General features: G+C 36.4%; 1 protein-coding gene across 1 annotated transcript; it reads left to right on the forward strand.

The window, feature by feature from the left end:
* The first annotated feature begins 1004 nt into the window (after positions 1-1004).
* On the forward strand, positions 1005-19885 carry LOC138814220 (vomeronasal type-2 receptor 116-like). Its single transcript, XM_070003230.1, has 8 exons — positions 1005-1145; positions 1689-1852; positions 9044-9332; positions 10423-11231; positions 11802-11805; positions 12440-12667; positions 13958-14081; positions 18966-19885. The coding sequence occupies exons 1-8, from the start codon at positions 1005-1007 to the stop codon at positions 19883-19885; spliced, it is 2679 nt and encodes an 892-aa protein (XP_069859331.1).
* The last annotated feature ends 1767 nt before the right edge of the window (positions 19886-21652 follow it).

Genomic DNA, 21652 nt, shown 5'->3' on the forward strand with positions numbered 1-21652 from the left:
TTACATAACTGTAACACCTCTGTACATCACCTTTATAACAATAAAAATTAAAAAAGAAACTAAAGATTTATGATATGATCCAGTGCTACCACCTTGTTAGACTGATTGAAATCATTTAATTTACATGTGTAAATGTCTAAAGATCTCTGTACAGCTACCATATGCTACTAACATTTGAAGTAATAAGGGATAAAATCCTATATATTGCAAATGTACAAGTATAAAAGATCAGTGACAACTTCATTAGAAATGGATTTTTTCTAACAAATTTATTTTATTTTTAAAGCCGTATGAACTTTAAAGAATATATGTTGTTTATTTCTTACTGTTTTCTGTGACATTTTCTGATGCAGAATGAAAGTGTATCATAATACCCAACCAACACTACAGCCTTGATAGAGTATATTTACTGCCTTGAAATATCTCTCTTCTCCAGGACTACTGATGTCTTTGCATGGGATTTGGTTCTAATATATGTTGACCAGTATAAAAACAGAGTTGGTTTTGATATGGATTTAAGTTTGTGAAAGACAAAGGGATTTCCTCCATAAGCATATTTTCTCAGAAAACCATAAATAAAAACACAACATAGCTGGTAATGTAGCTTAGTGGTTAAGTGCTTGCCTAGCATGCATGAAGCCCTGGGTTTGATTCCTCAGTACCACATACACAGAAAAAGCTGGAAATGGCGCTAAGGCGCAAGTGGTAGAGGGCTAGCCTTGAACAAAAGAGGCTCAGGGACAGTGTCCAGGCCCTGAGTTCAAGCTCCAGGACAGGCAAAACAAACAAACAAACCACAACACTTTGGGTCTGTTAGTGCATCATGAAAATGTCTTGATCCATGTTAGCATGTTTAGTAAAAAGCACCTTTTTGAAGGCCAAAGTTCAAGGTGAAAAATGTGTGAGGAGAAAGTGAGGGAAGGGGTGATATTGTTCAAAAAGAAATGTGCTATTCACCTGACTTACATAACTGTAACTGCTCTTTATATCAACTTGGCCTTGACATGGAGGTACTGATGTGTAATTGTGGTTTCAGCAGCATCAATGCTTCCACTGGTAAATTTGTGCAGGTGTCTGAATTTGGAATACTTATTGAATCCTGTCTGGATCAACCAGCAATGTTCTGTGACTGTTATAGACACTGGGTATGGGAAGCAATCTTCTTGGGTGTGATGCACTAACTTTGATTGACCGACATTATACTGGCTTAGACTTTTTCTGGCCATTTCACCATGTAGCTGACATGGCATCTTCTGATACAATGAATTAAGTTACATCATCCCAAATGGCTTTCATTCTAAAATTTTCTTGGCATAAATCAGGGATCATATGTATCAAAGAGAACTTCATCTCTAGGGCCTTAGATGAAATCATAGCACCTGAGGTGGAGAAAGATCTGCAAACATATTTTCCAACTTGTGATTTTTCTCCTGGACTCAGAGCCTCAGATGCAGAGCTTCAGGGCTGAGAGTTTTACACATCTCTCCTGGGCACTAGTTAAGAATGTGATGAAAGAAGGTAGGTTAGACTGTCTAATTCTGTCCATAAAGACCCATTTGCATATACACACACAAATAGAAGATACATGTATATACACACCTGACACTGTGGGCTCCACTTCCAGACAGAATTCTAGCTTGGCAGATGTTTCAGTGATGTTTACTTTGACTTTTCTAATCCTTTTCCAGCTTCCCCCACTTGTCAGTGTCTTGGGTGGCACCAGCTGCTTTTCTAGAATGAAACAGAGAGCACATATGGATGGAGATGTGATGATTGCTGGGTTTTTCCCTCTCTACACTTTGGGAAGAGATCACAGTGTCAGTGATACTTCTAAGCAAGAAAAGAACACACAGTAAGTAATTCATTGTTTGATTTTCATTTACTGTTTTGTTCCCAGGATGGGCAATGGCTGAGGGAACTGTGGGTGCACACATCACTGTTCTCTATATCTTCTACCCTGACCTCTACTGCACTAGAAAAATGTTTTTTAAATTATTATTACTACCATCATCAAAGGACAAATGAGTTGCCATTGAACAAAGCTGTTTATGAGTATCTTAATCAATGTCCTCACTCTTCTTAATTTTGCATTGGACTCCTAACTGCATTCTCCCTTCTTCTCTTCTGCATTTGTTCAAGCCTTCCTTCTTACCTCAGTCCTTTTGAGTACCTGATGCCTAGTATTTTATATCGTTAAATTTTGACTTTACCTAAGGAATTGCACAATTTGAATTCTTCTTTGAATCTACTATTTCATTTAATACATTTGTATACACATCTACTTTTGAGGGATTTTCTGTCTGCTAATAGGAGAAGACTCGTTTCCATGTAGCTTCTCCTTTCCAGGGCTGTGGACTCTGCATTTCACGGCCGCATCCCTCTAGCTCCATACCGCCTGCCTTTGCAGAAGATGAAGTGATGTTATTACTAACAACCTGCATTAGTGGCATGAGTTCTGTACTTTGAGCTTTCAGACACATTTCCTGCTCCATAGGCCAGTGGTATGAGAAGTTTCTTTTGGTAAGTATGAGATGGCATCTATTTTGTTGACTTTGATCAAAAAAATTCTTGCTGTACAGATGCAGCTACTGTTTCAGACTAAGCTCTATTTAATTTCACATCAGATTTATTGCATGATCCAGCAGCTGCCAGACATTCCAGCAATAAAACTTCTTTCATGACAGAATTTATCTGCCCTAGATTTGTTCTCCTTGTGCACATGTGCACCCTGAAGTTCTGGTCTGCAGCAGAAGGTCTCTTTAATAAATGGCTAAGGAGGAATTTCCAGAAATTGCAGCAACTGATTTGATTCCTGTTTCAAGATAATTGCTAAAGGAATTGCTATATAAAAAAGCAGTTTATGAATACATTCCACCTCGATCAATGTCACCACTTCCATCATTCTCACTCAATCCTCCTCTATCCAACCCTCCCTACTGTTACTTTTGTAGAATATACATTGGATTCTTGGCCCTTATCAATTTCTTTCACCTGTTTTCAAGTGCTGACATGACAAAGGTAGATTAAGGTGGTTGCACACGCTTGGGGCACAGAGAGGGCAGGATATGGACTTACTCGCTTTGCAGATATTGAAAAAGTCTGAAGTATTGCGGGATCTAAAACTTGATACTTCCTATCACTCCTAGATACTTGTTTATCTAATTTCCACTACTTTTCTACTTTCACTTGATTTTCCTTTACCTGACTTTCCTGACATTGAATCTTCTGGTTCAGTAGGTGGATGTTTCTTAGCTACTTGAAGATATGAAGGGTTGTTCTTGATAATCAGGAAGTAAAATGTATGGATGCTGTAGGTTAAAGATAGTAATGTGTCATCCATGAAGTCTTTGCATAAATGGGCCACTGCAATTAAGTGACATTGGGTGGAAGTACTGACTCTACTCTACACCCACAGCATCATGGTAATGTTTTTCAGTTGTTATTACAGGTATTTGTGCCATACAAACTAGTTCATTATTGTATATTGACATTGCATGTCTCCTACTTTGATTATATTCACCCATTCTATTTGTAATATTTGCAATTTGTAATTTATTATGCTTCCTTTCACATCCTGTTTCCCTCACATATCTCTAATTTTCTCTCCATGTTTTTGTACATTACAGATAGGAGAGAAAAGATGGTACTTATACTCATGATACTTGCTTAATTTGCCTAACAGGATAATCCCCATTTCCATGTATTTTCTTACAAATTAATTTCATCATTATGGTTCAAGAAAATGCACCTTCATTTCATTCTATAACACTTGGACACCCAAAGTGATCCCATGTTGGAATTTGTATGTCAACAATCACAAACATGTTGAATTTAGACACCTTTGAGAAAATGCACCTTCATTTCATTCTATAACACTTGGACACCCAAAGTGATCCCATAGTTGGAATTTGTATGTCAACAATCACAAACATGTTGAATTTAGACACCTTTGGACAATTACTTAATAATAAAAAGCCAGATGCTAGTGGCTCATGCCTGCAATCCTAGCTACTCAAGAGGTTGAGATCTGAGGATAGTAGTTTATAGCCAGCCCAGTCAGAAAGGTCTGTGACATTCTTTTATCTAATTAATTATTGAAAAAGTCAGAAATGCTGTTGTGGCTCATGTGGTAGAGCACTAGCTTTGAACAAAAGGAGGCTCATGGACAGTAGGACCGCCAAAAAAAGAGAAAGTTTTCTTTTACCCTTCCTTTGCAATATCCATAGATTTTGATATTCTGTTTTCACTTTCATTTTTTATTTCTTCAATTTTGACAACCCATTGGTGGCTAGAAAATAATTCACTTACATTTTGTGTATGTGCATGTTTTCCAACTTTTACTGTTAATGTTTACCATTACTATTCTGTAGTCCCAATATATGTTAAAGAATATGTCAATATTTTTAAATTTTTGAGTCATCTTGTGATCTATCCAGAAAAATGTTCAATATGTGAATAAGAGACGTTCTGTTCAGAAATTAGGTGAAATGTTCTGTAGGTGTGAGCCTCACTTGATATAGGGTGAAATTCCTCTCTCCTGAATCCATGTTCATTTTGTCTCTCCAGATATCCTTTAGTTATGATTGTGTTGGGGAATCATCTCTCATTTCTGTCAGTATTTTCTACATGAAGTGAAATGCTTGGATAATGCACTTAAAATTGCTAACTTATATTGCTGATTTGATCTTTTTGTTGTTGAAATGTAACCTTTTCAGTTTTCATTGTTTTGAAAGTCTACTTGACATGACATGTTACAGATACTCCTGTTTTGTTTAGTTTCCACTTGTATGGACTGCCTCCACTCCATCCCTTTCAGTGTATGGGAGCCCTTAAAGGTGAAGTGGGGTCTTTGGAGGTAACATAGAGTTTGGCACATGGTGGTACTGGGGTTTGAAATTAGTGCCTAGGTACCATTCCAGAGTTCTTTTGCTCAAGGCTAGCACTCTGCCACTTGAGCCACAGCTCTGCTTTCACCTTTTTGTGGTTAATTGGAAATAAGAGTCTCATAGACTTTTCCTATCCATACTGTTTTGGAATCATGATTCTCAGATCTCAACCTCTCCAGACAGTAGGGTCAGTCACAGGAATGAGTCACACATGCTTGACTTCGGTCACTTATCTTTTAAATGACTAATTTTATGCATTTTTGATCCTATTCACTGTTGACAGATCATGTCTTACTAGTGCCATTATGTAACTTGTTCTCTAGTTTCACAGAAACTTCTTCTATGCTTTCTCTCTTGTAGAGAATCAATGATTAATAAGTGAATTCACTAGTAATCTGTTTTGATTTTTCTTTGTCTAAGACCAGGATTCAAACTTGCCATCTGATGCTTTTGCTTACTGGCAGATGCGCTACTAAATAATCCATGCCTTTTGATTTCTTGGTTATGACTTTTCATTTGTCTATTATGGGTTTCCATTTGTAGTTAATAAGAGGATTAAAATATACTTGATTATAGCGAATTATTTTGTAATGAAAACCACTATCCAGGATGACAAGGATGGGAAGCAAACAAAAGAACAAGAAAAATGTATCCAGAAGAAAGGAGGCAAACCATGATCAAAATCCATTAAGTAAACGTAAAGAAATATTAAAGTGAAATCTCTTTATACATAAAATAGCAATCATGTACAAATGAAAACTCTTGTTACTGCATTGTTGTCTTCTAATTTTTATATTTTTGTAGATTGAATATTGGGAATATGTTAATATTTTCCATCTTCTGTGCATGTTTTCACTGGTACATGTACATGTTAGAACATTCTCAGCTTGTTTGTATAATCATCCTTGCCAGTAAGTTTGATATATTCCTATATATTTTCTTCCACATAAATGATTCCTTTTATTTGAACAATTTCCTTTACAATATCTTCTAGAGTAGATCTTCTATAGATATATTCTCTTAACTTTGCATGTCTAGGAACACCTTTACCCCTCCATCACTTTAACAGGCTATCTTTGCTAAGTGTTATATACTTTGTGGATAATTTATGTTTGTTATCTTCAAAATTATACAGATCTTATTCCATGTGCTCCTGGAAACAAGAACATACTAATGTGCTATTTTTCTCTCACAGATGAGAATCTTATGTATATTTCCGTGTATTTTACTTGTGAGAACTTGATCATAAGAGAGTTTACTGTAGATGTCATTGTGGAAGTTCTATTAATCTTTGATCTTGCTAACCATGGATATTTTAATTTTATCTACATTAAGAATTATTATTCTATTCTGTTGTTCTGTTTGAATAAGCATTTTACCTTATTCAATCAGTTACTAAACTTCAACAGTACTGACATTTCCTTTTTATTTAAAACTACTTGCCAATTTTTTATAAGGATCGACATTTTTTATTATATTTAAAAGAGGTAAAAGAATATACTTGCTAATTTCTAACAAATACTTTTCAGGTCTACAATTCTTCCTTTTGGTTTCCTCTTCCATATGAATATTTTCAATTTTTTTCAGATTTTCTTCAATATCATTATTTTCTTCTGTTTTAGGTTTAAGATTATTTTTTAAAATTTTTATTAATTTTTTATTGTTACTATAAAGGTAATGTACAGAGGAGTTACACTTTCATAATTCAAGTAATGAGTATATTTCTTTGGACAATGTTACCCCTTAACTTTTTCCCACTTTTATTTATTTATTTTATTTTCATGTAAATTTCTTTTTTATTGTTATCATAGAGATGATATACAGAGGGAATACAGTTATATGCATCAGGTAATGGATAATGGGCATATTTTTTGAATGTTTCCCATTATCTCACTCTCACAGTTTTTTCCTCCTGTTCCCAACCAGAAGAAATAGAGTTTATTTTCTCTACATAGTGTCTAATGAATACCACAGTTATATTTTTTCACCCTTGTTCCACCTTTTCTGTGTTCTATTATCCTCCCAAGTACAAACCAACAGGACAAAAGAAAACAAAACCGGCAACAATGGCAACTAAAAATATGTCTCATATTCTTTTTCTGGAGTTCATTTCAAAAAAACGTTTTTTACATGATCATATGCACATAGCTTTGTCTTTGTCAACTACTCCTATGCATAGTCCTCAGTATGTGAATGTCTATAGTCATATATAATTCATCATGTCCCAGAGTATGTGTATGTGTGTGTATGTGTATGTATATATACTTTATATAAACATATGCATATGTATGTATATGTACATGTATGCATATACATATAGAAAGTATTTAAATGTGTATATACAAAATATATATTATATATAAAGTATATGTATGTATACACACATACATATATATTTTAATCATTCAGTGTGTTTACGTGTATATTTATAGGTACATTCTAGTTACCATAAATGAAGGAAACCATGTAGCTTATATTTGTTTGGGTCTGGTTTACTTTGCTTTATATAAAATGGGATTGTATAAAACTAAAGATCATCTATGTGGTACATGACATAGCTAGCAAGCTCACAGAATGGGAGAATATCTTTGATAGCTATGCATCAGATAAGGGTAAAATACACTTAAAGATCAAACAATTAACAGCCTAATCAATAAATGGGCTATAGACTTAAAGTGAGACTTCTTAGAGGAAGAAGTAAGAATGGCCAACAGACACATGAAGAAGTGTCAACATCTCTGGCCATAAAAGAAATGCAAATCAAAACACATTGAGATTCCACCTCACTCTATTATCAGGAAAACTAACAATTACAAATGCTGGCAGGGATGTGTCCAAAAGGGAATTCAGTTCCACTGTTAATGGGAATGTTAACTTGTTTAATGACTCTGGAAAGCAGTATGGAAGTTTCTCAAAAGACTAAACATAGAGCTACCCTATGACCCAGCAATCCCACTCTGGGAATTTATCCAATGGATTACAAACTAGGTCACCCTAAATCCACCAGCACAGTTGCATTCATTGCAGCATTGTTTACCATAAGCAAGATATGGAATCAATCCACATGTTCCTCAGTGGAGGAACATATCGAAAAAGGTTGTATCTATACACAATGGAATTCTACTCATCCACCAGAAAGAATGATATTATACCATTCATAAAGAAATAGAAAGACTTGGAAAAAATCATATAAAGTGGAGTAAGTCAGGTTTGAAAATTGTAATCATTCCATACATGTATATAGGAAATGTTGGACAAGTTTACTCCCTCATTGGTATAACAATACCACCTTCATCTTTCCCTTTTTTCAAATCATGTGTGTTAAGTTTAATTATGATATCTTCTTGTGTATGGCAGAGAAAGAGAGAGAGAGAAAGAGAGAGAGGGAGAGAGAAAGAGAGAGCAGACTTTGATTCTCTTTATTCCTTGTATCATTTCCTTTTCAATATCTCTATGTGTGTGTTTTGGGAAGAAGGTAGTACTTATGAGGCATTTACCCAAACTGCATTTCACCATGGGAATTTGGGGAGATGGGTTTCAGCATAAGGCTTAATATCATGACAATTCTCTCCCCATACCCTAGTTGGAAGCTCCTTTCTTTGTGATTAGTTTTTTGAAGTTTAGTATATGAGTTAACATAGGAAACTACATTGTATTGAATTTAAAAAGCATTTTATTGACTCAGTTATATGTTAGAACTGTTCACTGTCTCCTGATATTTGGGTTTTTGTTCTGATAACTAGTACATATAGAGCTGTTCAAGGTGATAGGTCTCTGAAGAGGGCCAAAGGATCTTCTTTAAATGAACCCATCACATGCCATTTAACGATAAACTGGGTAGCTGTAAAAACAAAGATTTGTTTGTCACACATATGGAGCTAGTTTTTCCAGGATCAAGGTAAAAGAATATTTGGTGTCTCCTGAGAGCCTATTTCATGTTCTATGGAAACCAAACTTTTGGTATTATACATGAAAGAGAAAAATCGTGCTCCCTAAGCATTCATGTGGACACTACATTACCATTCAATCTAAAAGGGTGTAATTTTCTGCATATTCATTTTACAAAGAAACAAACATTAAACTCATTGAAGTTATTGCATTGACTTGAAGATAAAATTTGAATTACTCCTGAAAATTTTCTTATGTCTATGGTGTAGGATTGCCTTCAAGAACTACCAGTTTGTTCTGGCCTTGGCTTTTGCTGTTGAAGAAATCAACAAGAACCCTGATCTTTTATATAACATGACTCTGGGATTTGATATTTATAATGCTGATTTCAGAGCTTGGTCAACACTTGAGAATCCCTTTGTTTGGCTTTCTGGGCAGTACAAGATCCCTAATTACACCTGCATGAGAGAAAGTAACTCTGTAGCAGTACTCACAGGAATATCAGCAATAACATCTGCCCAGATTGGGACACTGCTGGAACTCTATAAGTTTCCACAGGTGAGGATGGGAGGGATGCAGATGTGAAAAGATGTTTACTTTGGTGCTTATTTTCAGGTGAAAGGAAGAGATAAGACATGGAAACTTATCAAGTTTTATGATATCAAGGGCTTAATACAAAACATAGTTGGATATCTATATTTCTATTGGTTAAGAGAAGATGGATAAGATAGAGCAGCAAGGGAATGACCTGGGCTGAGAGTCTATTGAATAATTTTGTAGAAAATAGTCAGGATGTTGGAAAAAATTTTTAAATGTGAAATTAAAAATAAAAAATTAAATAAAAATGTGAACTTAACCAGATGCTGATAGATTATGCTTGTAACTCCAAGCTATGCAAGAGGATGAGATCTGAGGATAATGATTCCGGCAGGAAAGGCAATGAGACTGACCAGAAAAATGCTAGAAATGGACCTGTGGTTCCAAGTGGTAGAGTGTAGAACCATGCTCAGGCCCTGAGTTCAAGAATCAGGACTGGAAGAAAAGGGAAGATATTTTGTGAATGAAATTAGGCTGAGAAAGACAAAATGGGAAGGTTTGTCTCATATGTGGAAATTAGATTTAAAATATAAATATAAAATATAAAATAAATATGAAAACACATGCACAGCAATTAGGACTTTACATGAATATGTTGACTGAGAATGTTGTACAAAATGATGGATTTCCATGGTGTAACTGCTCTGAACAATTAATAGCAGGAAGTTGAAACATGTTTTACTAATAATGGGGTAAGTATAAAGAGAATAATGTGGGGAACAGAGGAATGAAGAGAGGACCGATGGCAAATACAGTTGTATTATTCACATTTATATGTAATACTAAAATGAGGAAATGAATAGGCTTGTTATGGATAATAGACAGAGTTACACTGATCAACAGGCATTGCATGCAGTAACTGATACACTCAATTAAAGACCTTTGTACAACTCTTTTTAAAACAATTTCACATTTGTTTTCCAAAATTACACAAACTAAAAAAGACCCTTCCCTATATCCATTTAAACCTCTTCCTTAATATTTAAATACAGACTGAGATTGTGAAAGACTGCAATTCTCTTACAGACTCTCCAATTTTCTTTCTCTGTAGCTTACCTTTGGGCCTTTAGATCGTGTCCTGAGTGAACAAAGCAAGTTTCCTTCTCTCTATCAGATGCCCCAAAAGGACACCTCACTAGCGATTGCCATGGTCTCCTTGATACTTCATTTCAGCTGGAACTGGGTAGGGCTATTGATCTCACTAGATGAAAATAGTTTGTGGATAATTTCAGAACTGAGAGAAGAGATGGCTAAGAACAGAGTCTGTGTAGCCTTTGAGCATGTGATTTCAAGCAATATGTTCATGGAAGTAACAAATTACATAAGATTCCATCACCAGATAAATAACTCATCAGCAAATGTATTTATCATTTATGGTGATAATGAACACCTACTAAATTTAACGCTGTATTTTGGGCAATTTTTAATGACAGGCAAAGTTTGGCTCATGACTTCACAGAGTGAGTTATTCATCAGTAGAAGGTATTTCATGTTAGGCTCATTCCATGTCCATCTCATTTTTTCACACCACCATCCAGACATTTCTGGGTTTAAGAATTATGTCAGGGAAGTTAATCCTTCCAAACACCAAGAAGACTTTTATCTTGCTCGGCTGTGGGTTCTTTCTTTTAATTGCTCATATTCTGAATCTGACTGTGTAACATGGGAGAACTGTCCCCAGGATGCCTCCTTGGAGTGGTTGCCTGGACACATTTTTGAAATGGCCATGTCTGAAGAGAGTTACAATATATATAATGCTGTGTATGCTGTGGCCCACACAATTCACAAGATGCTTCTTCATCAAACAGAGGGAAATGGGAAAGGGATAGTGCCTTCTCCTGCCCAGGTAATATCTTGCTTGTTGGATTTGACACACCAAAAATAAAATGAATCTAAATATGTTCAAATTAACAAAAATTGTGGGAGAAACTTTCTTTAAATGTTTCTGAACTTTCTTCCGACCTATGTTCCTACATTCTTCAAGAAAAACACGCCATTGGAAGGGAGGAAATGCATTTTATGTACCCATTGTTTTTGTGTGTTACAAATGACCTCAGTAAATTCACAGCTAATGTTTTGAAACTTGTAAATCTAGCCTTTCCTATGAGTTTCTTTTTTTTTTTTTTTTTGTCGGTCGTGGGGCTTGAACTCTGGGCCTGGGCGCTGTCCCTCAGCTCTTCAGCTCAAGGCGAGCGCTCTACCACTTGAGCTACAGCGCCACTTCCGGTTTTCTGGTGGTTTATTGCAGATAGGAGTCTCACGGTCTATCCTGCCCGGGCTGGCTTTGAACCGCGATCCTCAGATCTCAGCCTCCTGAGTAGCTAGGATTACAGGCGTGAGCCACCAGCGCCCGGCTTCCTATGAGTTTCTTAAACAGCAAATGTCTTGGCTTTTTGTATACCTTAATACTTAAAAATGATCTTCTGTTAGGAAAGTAAGTTGGGTGATTGGAAAGATGGGGTAGAATGATGTAAGAGGTGACATTGATCAAGATGCATTGTATTCATAAACACACTTATTGAATTGAAACCTTTTTACAGAATACTTAAAAGATAATGATAAAAATTTAAAGAATATACAATTTCCATGCATAAAATATTAATAAATATATACCTAAGAAGAAATAAGCTTCTTCAATTCCACTCTAGTCACTACCAAGTTAGCCAACTGGATGTCCCTAGATATTCATAAAGTACATAAAAAAGAAATGAGCTTCCTTAATTCCACTTTGAGTACTACTAATTTATCAAACTGGAACTCCCTGGAGATTCATAAATAAGCAGTTGAGAAAAACTGTAGGTATGCAACTTAGAATTCTCTCATTCATGACTATTTACATGGAGCGGGTTTGTCTTGTAAAGAGGCCTTATGATGATCTTTTTATAAGTTAGGAATATTCAGAAACATTATTTTAGTCTTCTAGCGAGTTTTGTGTTGTTCTACTTCATGTGGTGTGCGTTAATCTAGAATTACAGAGCAGGTTTAAAAGACTATGAGGAGCATTGTATAATTAAGCTTTCCTGTCTTAACTCCTGGATTCATTTCACTATAAGATGTATCTATTTTAGCTGCACCCTTTTTTGAAGAAGATCCAATTTCATAATCCTGCTGGAGACCTAGTGATTTTGGATGAGAAAGAGAAATTAGAAGCAGAGTATGACATTGTGAACAACTGGAATTTTCCAGAAGGTCTTGAAGTTAAGGTGAAAGTAGGACTATTTTCTCCATATGCTCTACATGGTCATCAACTGTCAATATCTGAAGATATGATAGAGTGGGCCATAGGAACTACTGAGGTGAGCTGGACCTAACCACAACTACATAAAACTACATAAAAGCAAAAATGATCCCTGAATTTTAAGTCTCTTTGTTCTCATTAATTATCCAAGCATTGGATAGTTACTGTTAGCTTGAGGAAATTTCTTATTTGCTGACTCTTGGATGTAAAATCAGTATATGAATTCTATGTTTCTAAGTGTTAAACTTTATGAAACATCTAAATGAAATGTTATGTTTTCTTTTTTTTTTTTCTTTTGTCGGTTGTGGGGCTTGGACTCTGGGTCTGGGCGCTGTCCCTGCGCTCTTCAGCTCAAGGCGCGAGCGCTCTACGGCTTGAGCCACAGCACCACTTCCTGTTTTCTAGTGGTTTATTGGAGTAAGAGTCTCACGGACTTTCCTGCCCAGGCTGGCTTTGAACTGCGATCCTCAGATCTCAGCCTCCTGAGTAGCTAGGGTTACAGGCATGAGCCACCGGAGCCCGGTTTATAAGTTTTCTTATATGATGACAGAATATCAGAGAAATAACTTTATAAATAGAAAAGTTCATTTTGCTTCACACTGTGATTGTTTCAGTAAAGGCTTTTTTGACCTGTAATTTATGCTTCAGTCGTGAATCTGAGAAAACTGTGTGTGAGAAGAAGATTTTCACTTCTTGATGATGAAAAATCAGAGAGGAAGAAATGATGAGTGTGGTTATCACATAACCCTATGTATGGGATGTCTGTGCTTTAGGGAATACTTTGAGAGTATCAATGAGGGGTTGCCTTCACCTTAGCGACTCTGTAGAAGACAATAATGAATTTGCCATGTACTAGTGGCTCATGCCTGTAATCCTAGATGCTCAGGAGGCTGAGCTCTGAGGATTGTGATTTGGAGCAAGACCAGGCAGGAAAGTCTGTGAGACACTTATTTCCAATTAATCACAAAAATCTAGAAATGGAGCTGTGGCCTAAATTGGTGAAGTGTCAGCCTTGAGCAAATAGTTCAGGGACAGTGCACAGGCCCAGAGTTCCAGCCCAAGAAGCACAACACACATAATATATTTAAGGGTTGGCCATCTTAGTATTAGGTTCTACCTCTTAAAGTTTCAAAACTTCCCAATAGTACCTTGGGTTACAAATCAAGACTACAACACATAAGCCTTTGGGGATCATGTCATATGGAATTTCTAACAGTATTTGATCAACTGATTGACTTTAAATGTATGGATATTGTTTTTAATGGTCCAATTGATATGAAAACTTAACTATTTTGGTGTGGAAGGTAAAAGTCTGAACAGTTAACAACACATATCTGATTTTCCTCAGACCCCATACTCAGTTTGCAGTGAGAGTTGTGATTCTGGATTCAGGAAATCCCCTCAGGAGGAAAAGGCTGCCTGTTGCTTTGATTGTATCCCTTGCCCAGAGAATGAGATTTCTAATGGGACAGGTAAATCCTTAAGTAGAAATTCTCCCTAATGTTCTCTGATTAATACAAGTGAAAAGAAATTAAGATTGCAGAGCCAAAGCTTCTCTTTCTTTAGTTCCTAACATTTGATGATATTGCTTCTTGAAATTATACAAATCATGGCCTGGAATTACATCATCATTAGTTTTTTCCTAGCCCAATGTATGCATGATTATCTCATGAAAACTCACTTCTTGATACTCAATAATGTAAGTTTAACTTCTTATCATATTAATACAAAGCCAAATAAGGGTAGGGTCTCCATGTTCTTCTAGATTCCATTTATAAAACAAGGAAAACATGGATCATGTACACAGTGCACAGAACTGCTCTTGCCACAGAGCAAGTGCTCAGAAGCTGAATTTGGTTTCAGAAAGACAAGTGTTGTGCAGAGCATGATGTTAGATCTTCAAAGTGTGGTTTGATCCTCTGTTCCCCACTGCTTCAAAGGGGAGGAGGAGAGACAAATATATGTCATGAATTCAAAGTCATGCCCCAGAGCTTCTATTAACATTTACAGAAATATATACAGAAGTGTAAGTCATATCCACAATTTATTATGGGGCTTAGAAGTTGTGTACAGAATGCTAACAATAAATGTTATAGCAGCATTAAATAGTGAGGAAAATGATTATGATATTAAAAATGACACAATGGCACATTATCAATGTGAATGATAGTCACTGAAGGTAAAAGGTTCAATCTGACAAAAAACAATGTGGGAGTGAGGTTGAACTTATGGGTTAGAAAAGAGTAAACTAAACACTGAACTTTAAAAATTTTTATTTTTATTATTATAACAGGTGATATACAGAGGGGTTACAGGTACATAAATCAGGTAATGAGTACCATGTTTTTTGAACCATTTCTCCCTTCCCTCATTCTTTCCCAGTTGTTCTCTCTTGTCCTCACCCACAAGATTAAAGTGCATTTTCCACAGTGTCCAATTAGTACCACTCTTGTATTTTTTCATTTGTTCCACCATTTATGTGCCATCCTGTACTGTTTGTTGTACATACAAACTAACAAACAAGACACCAGGAAAAGAAAACAACATAAGCAACAACAGTAACTAAAAATATCTCATTTCTTTTTCTTGGAGTTCATTTAATAAAAAAAGCCTGTACTGAAGCTTGAATTCTGGGCCTGGGTGCTGTCTCTGAGCTCTTTTTGTTTCCAGGTTAACACTCTACCACTTGTTGAACAGCATGACTTCTCATTTTTCTGTGATTCAATTCAGATAAGAGTCTCACACACTTTCCTTCCTGGGCTGGCTTTGAATAGAAATCGTCAGATGACAGATTTCTGAGTTAGCTAGGATTACAGGTGTGAGTCACCAGCGTCCTGCTCATAAAATATAATTTTATATGAACATATGCACTTAACTATTGAGCCTTTTTCAAACACTCCTATGCATATCCTTCTTTGGCCTCAGTGTGTGAATGTTTAGGTCCCATATAATTTATCATGTCCTAGTGTGTGTGTGTGTGTGTGTGTGTGTGTGTGTGTGTGTGTGTGTGTGTGTGTGTGTGTGTGTGTGTGTGTGTGTGTGTGTGTGTAATATGTGTGTGTGTAATAATACACTGAAGGAATAAACACACTGAATAACATATATGTATACATATATATACACACATGTATCTTTCAGTGTGTTTATTTGTAGGTTATTCTCATTTTTACAGGAATTTATAGGCACATTGCCTTCTTAAATGAAGGAAATCATGACACCTACGTTTCTTTGGTTTTAGCTTACATCACTTAATATTTTCCAAATATTTCCATTTCTTTACCAGTGGTACAGTACATTCCTTCTGATGGATGAGTAGAATTTCATTGCATATATATATATATATATATATATATCACGTTATGTTTTTCTTCTGTATATATTTTTTATTGTAAAAATACCTTACAGAGGGATTACAGTTACATGAGTAAGGTAATATTTCCTATCGAGTATTGTTACCCCCTCCTTTATTTTTCCTCTACCATCCCTTTTCTTTTCACCTCCCCAACTCCTCCTCTCTCCCCCCTCTGAAGTTGTAAAGTTCATTTTTAACATAGTGTCTTGTACATCTCATTGCTACAATGGGTCAACCTGTATCCTTTTTTCAGTATTTTGTTATTTCCTTTCCCCTCCTCAAAGTAGAAAAATGTATACACAAGATGCGGGGGACTGGAATCAAATACAGTGAAAACAGGGGTTATACCATGGGGGAAGAACATACAAAACAAACAAAATATCACATGGTACATTATAAATACATTAAAAACAACAGCAAGAAAGATAAAACCACTTGTGTCCCTATCTTGGGGTTCATTTCACATAGCATTATCTTATATGGTCATATGTACATAGCTTTTGACCTTTTCTGTTTGTCCTAGGCATATACTAGTTATCGCAAATAAGGGAAACCATGGGACCTATGTTTCTTTGGGTCTGGCTTAATATAATTTTTTCCAAGTCTTTCTATTTCCTAATAAGTGGGGTGGTGCCATTTTTTCTGATGAAGGAATAGAATTCATATATATATATATTATGTATTACATATAATTTACTATATATATATATAATTTTCTTGATCCATTCATCTGGGTTGGTTCTATATCTTAGCTATGGTAAGTAATGCTGCAATAAACATAGTTGTGCTGGTAGATTTAGTATGGCCTTGTTTATGATCATTTGGGCAAATCGCAAAGTGGTTGAACAAGTTTACATTCCCACCAACAATGCAGTAAGGTTTCCTTTTGGCCACATTCCCTCCTGCATCTGTTGTTAATAGATTTCTTGATTATAGCCATTCTAACTGGGATGAGGTGGTATCTCAATGTTGTTTTGATTTGTATTTCTTTTATGACTAGAAAAGTTGAGCATTTCTTCATGTGTCTATTGGCCATCCTTCTTTCCTCTTCAGAGAAGTTTCTCTTTAAGTCTTTAGCCCACTTATTAATTGGGCGGTTGTTTCTTTGAGGACTTGTTGTTGGGGATTTAATTTTTTGAGTTCCAGGTATATTTTAGATATGAGACCCTTGTCCGTTGTATGGCTAGTGAAGATCTTCTCCCAATCAGTGGGCTTTCTATTTATCTTGCTAGCTATGTTCTTTGCCATGAAGAAGCTCTGCAATTTCATGAAATCCCATTTGTCCAACCTTTCTTTGATTTGTTGTGCTTCTGTGTCTCTATTAAGAAAATTTCGGCCTGTGCCAACAAGACCTAGGGTTTCTCCTATTCCATTCTGTAATGTTTTCAGAATGTGCTTTGACTCTGAGGTCTTTGATCCATTTGGAGCTGATTATGGTGCAGGGTGATATGTAAGGATCTAGCTTTAGTTTTCTACAAGTGATTAACCAATTTTGCCAGCACCATTTATTGAAGAGGCTGTCTTTCTTCCATTCCATTTTTTAGCTCCCTTATTGAAGATTAGGTGGCTATAGGTCTCTGGGTTCATTTCTGGGTCTTCAGTTCTATTCCATTGGTCCTGAGGTCTGTTCTTGTGCCAGTAACAAGTGGTTTTGATTACTATGGCTTTGTAGTAGAGTTTGAAATTTGGAATTGATCTTCCTTCAGCACTGTTATTTCTCTGCTAAGGATTGTTTTTGGTATTCGGGGTCTTTTATTGTTCCATGTGAATTTTTGGATTGCTTCTTATTTTTCATTGAAAAATGAGGTTGGGATATAGTTAGGTATCACATTGAATTTGTATTTAGCCTTCAGCACTATTGCCATTTTCACAATGTTACTACTTCCAGTCCAGGAGCATGGGAGGTTTTTCCACTTGCTTGGCTCTGCTTTAATTTCCTTTCTGAGGTTTTTAAAGTTTTCTTCACAGAGGTACTTCACTTCTTTAATTAACTCCTAGGTATTTTATTTTTTGTGGGGCTATTACAAAAGGAGTTGCTTTCCTAATTTCAGCCACACTCTTTTTGTTACTGGCATACAGGAAAGCCATTGATTTTTGAGAGTTAATTTTATATCCTGATACTTTGCCAAAGTTTCTGATCAGCTCAAATAACTTGGGAGTGGAGTCCCTGGGATTCTTTAAATACAAGATTATGTCATCTGTAAAGAGGGCAAGGTTTACTTCATCTTTCCCTACTTGGATCCTCTTTATGTTTACATATTGTCTTATTGCTGTAGCTAGATATTATAATACTAAATTGAAGAGGAGTGTAGAGAGCAGACATCCTTGTCTGGTTACTGAATTTAGAGGAAATGGCTTTAACTTTTCGCCATTAAGTATAATGGTGGCTGTAGGTTTGTCATACACAGCCTTTATTATATTGAGTAATGTTCCACGGATTCTTAGTTTTTCCAGAGTTTTCATCATAAAGGGGTGTTGGATCTTGTCAAATGTTTTTTCTGCATCTATTGAGATAATCATGATACCACATTATCTTGATCCATTCATTCACTGAAGGACATCCTAGTTGATACTTTATCTTGGTTATGGTCAACAATGCTGCAATCAACATGGTTGTGTGGCTTAGTGTAACTTTTTTGTGTTCTACTGGATAAATGGCCAGGAGTGGGATTGCTGGGTCATAAGGTAGCTATATGTTTGCCTTTTTCAGGAACCTCCATATTTCTTTCCATAGTTTATATTACAACAAAAGTATAGTAGAGTTCCCTTTTGGCATCATCTCTGCCAGAATTTGTTGTAGTTAGTTTTCTTGATCATGCCCATTCTAACTAGGGTGAGGTAGAATCTCAATGTTCAATTTGAACAGTTCTTATACTAATTGGTAATACTTTTATGATAACAAACCCTGGCATGTTAGTTTTACATCTAAGCAGGAAAGTTTAATTTCCATTGAAGAAAGTGCACTACTGAGTGCAGACTAATGGTTATCTATTTTCCTCACAAGATATGGAACAGTGTGTGAAGTGTCCAGAGCACCAGTATGCCAACACAGAGAGAAACCAGTGTCTCCTAAGAGTTGCAAGTTTCTTGGCTTATGGAGAACCCTTAGGCATGGTCCTGGCCTGCATGGCTCTCTGCTTCTCCACACTCACTGCTGCTGTACTTGGGGTTTTTGTGAAGTATCAAGACACTCCCATTGTCAAGGCCAATAACCGGGCTCTCAGCTACATTCTGCTCATCTCCCTCATCTTCTGTTTCCTCTGTTCCTTGCTCTTTATTGGCCGTCCCAACACAGTCACCTGCATCCTGCAGCAGATCACATTTGGAGTTGTGTTCACTGTGGGTGTTTCTACTGTCTTGGCCAAAACGCTGACTGTGGTTCTGGCCTTCAAGGCCACTTCTCCAGGAAGAACGATAAGGTGGCTTCTGGTATCAGGGGCTCCTAACTTCATCATCCCTATCTGCACTTTACTCCAAGTGACTCTTTGTGGAATCTGGTTGGGAATCTCTCCACCTTTTCTTGACACAGATGTACACTCTGAACATGGCCACATAATCATCCTGTGCAACAAGGGCTCCCTTACTGCCTTCTACTGTGTTCTGGGATACCTTGGAACCCTGGCCCTGGCCAGCTTCACTGTGGCTTTTCTGGCCAGGAACCTGCCTGATACCTTCAATGAAGCCAAGTTCCTGACCTTCAGCATGCTGGTGTTCTGCAGTGTGTGGCTCACCTTCCTTCCTGTCTACCACAGTGCTAAGGGGAAGGTCATGGTGGCCGTGGAGGTCTTCTCCATCTTGGCCTCCAGTGCAGGGCTCCTGTGCTGCATTTTTGCCCCCAAGTGCTACATCATCTTGTTAAAGTCAGATAGAAATTCTCTGCATGGCTTCAGGAATAAAGCACCTAAACAGAAAAATAAGATTTAAGATTAATCGTATGTATTTGATTAGTGTATAGAAGGTCTGAACTAAACCTACAGCATTTTCCAGTAAGCTATTAGTTTATATTGTGGGTATTCCTTCAATATGTAAATGGCCTTTAGTTATTTGTGTTGATACCATAGTAGTGTTCAACTTATAATTATCACCATGTTAATATGAATTTTATTCCCTATACCTATGGTTCCTCCATTCAATCTGCATTATTTTGGTCAGTCATGGAGCTTCAATTCAGAGCCTGAGCATTGTCCCTGAGATCTTTGGCTCAATGGTAGCACTCTGTCACTTTGAGCCACTTGCAGTTTTCTAGTGGTTAACTGGAGATAAGGAGGTCATAGACCTTCTTGCTCTGGCTTCTCAATCTGCATTTAATATTACTATCCCCAATTAGTATGCTATCCCTGTTGTGTATTACTCTTGATTTCCCCATTACTTTTCTAAGCATTTAAATAAACCAGATCCTTCCCTATTTATTAGCCATCAAATAAATTCCATCAATATCTCTTAACATAGTTCCACATTGCTCATTAGAGTATGCTGTATTCAGCAGTTTCACATTAGCATTTACACATTTGCCTTTTGAAATATTCCTGAGTGTACTTTTCAGAATTCAGCTCTTTCTTCCCCTCTTTATCTTTCAATTTGTAGGAAAGGTTAGTTATATGTTACAAAAATATGCTTCAATGTTGCCTCACAATGTATTTAATATAACAGCTAGTATTTGATGGAAGCTATAGAGGCAAAATAGTAATAGTTGACTTAAACATGGTTGGATACGTTAATGATTTTATCCTTGTTCAATCCCCTCTATTAGGATATTATAAATATACATATATTAAATAGCCATTTACAATATTTTGTTGTCACACTATCAGTAGATAATAGAGCCTTTTTACTCAAGTCTAATGTTCTACCACTTTGAGCCACAGTGTCACTGCCAGTTTTCTGTTGTTCAATTGGAGGTAGGACTGTTATACTACTTCCTGTTGCATTTTTCAATCCTCTTATTTACTCTGTTATATAAACTTAATTAAACCTTCTCTCCTGATATTTGAGTTTTTTGTTCTGGTAGCTAGTGGAGAAAGAGCTGTTGTTCAATGTGCTTGGTTTCTAAGAGAGCCATAGAATCTTTCTCAAATGAACCTTTCTCTAGCCATATAACCATGTAACATAAACTGAGTGGATGAAAAACAAAGATTTCTTTGTTTGCCTTGATCCCCAAGATCAAGGCAAAAGAATATGTGATGCCTCATGAGAGCCTATTCTATGTTTAACACAGACCAAACTTTTTGATGTATTGCATATACATGAAAGACAGAAAAATCACACACTTGGAGCATTCCTGTGGGCACTGCATTATCAATCCATCCTAAGGGCGGTAATTTTCCAACATATCATATGCAAAGAAACAAACAAAAACTCATCAAAATCATTGCACTGATTTGAAGATAAATTTTGAATTACTCCTGATAAATTCCTTATGTCTATTGTGAAGGCTTGTCTTCAAGAACTACCAGTTTATTCTGGCCTTGAATTTTGCTGTTGAAATCAATAAGAACCCCAATATTTTTTTTATTTTATTTGTGAACATACTGTACAGAGGGGTTACAATTGCATGGGCAGGATAATGCGTACATTTCTTACCAAGCACTGCAGCCTCCTCCTTTGTTTACCCTTCACATAACTTCCCAGCCTCCTCCCTCCCCCCCCAATCCCCATCCTTCTCCTTCCCCCCTCCCCCCCCCTGCACCAACA

The sequence above is a fragment of the Dipodomys merriami genome, unplaced genomic scaffold, assembly GCF_024711535.1.
Source record: "Dipodomys merriami isolate MVZ:Mamm:240054 unplaced genomic scaffold, mDipMer1.0.p SCAF_6, whole genome shotgun sequence".
NCBI classification, from domain to species: Eukaryota; Metazoa; Chordata; class Mammalia; order Rodentia; family Heteromyidae; genus Dipodomys; species Dipodomys merriami.

Bases quoted from the DNA above. Each gene is read 5' to 3' on its own strand.
- LOC138814220 (XM_070003230.1), top strand. From the start codon at position 1,005: ATGGAGGTACTGATGTGTAATTGTGGTTTCAGCAGCATCAATGCTTCC. The intron at 1,146-1,688 runs GTATGGGAAGCA...ATCCTTTTCCAG, and splicing joins GTGACTGTTATAGACACTGG to CTTCCCCCACTTGTCAGTGT. The intron at 14,082-18,965 runs GTAAATCCTTAA...TTTCCTCACAAG, and splicing joins TGAGATTTCTAATGGGACAG to ATATGGAACAGTGTGTGAAG.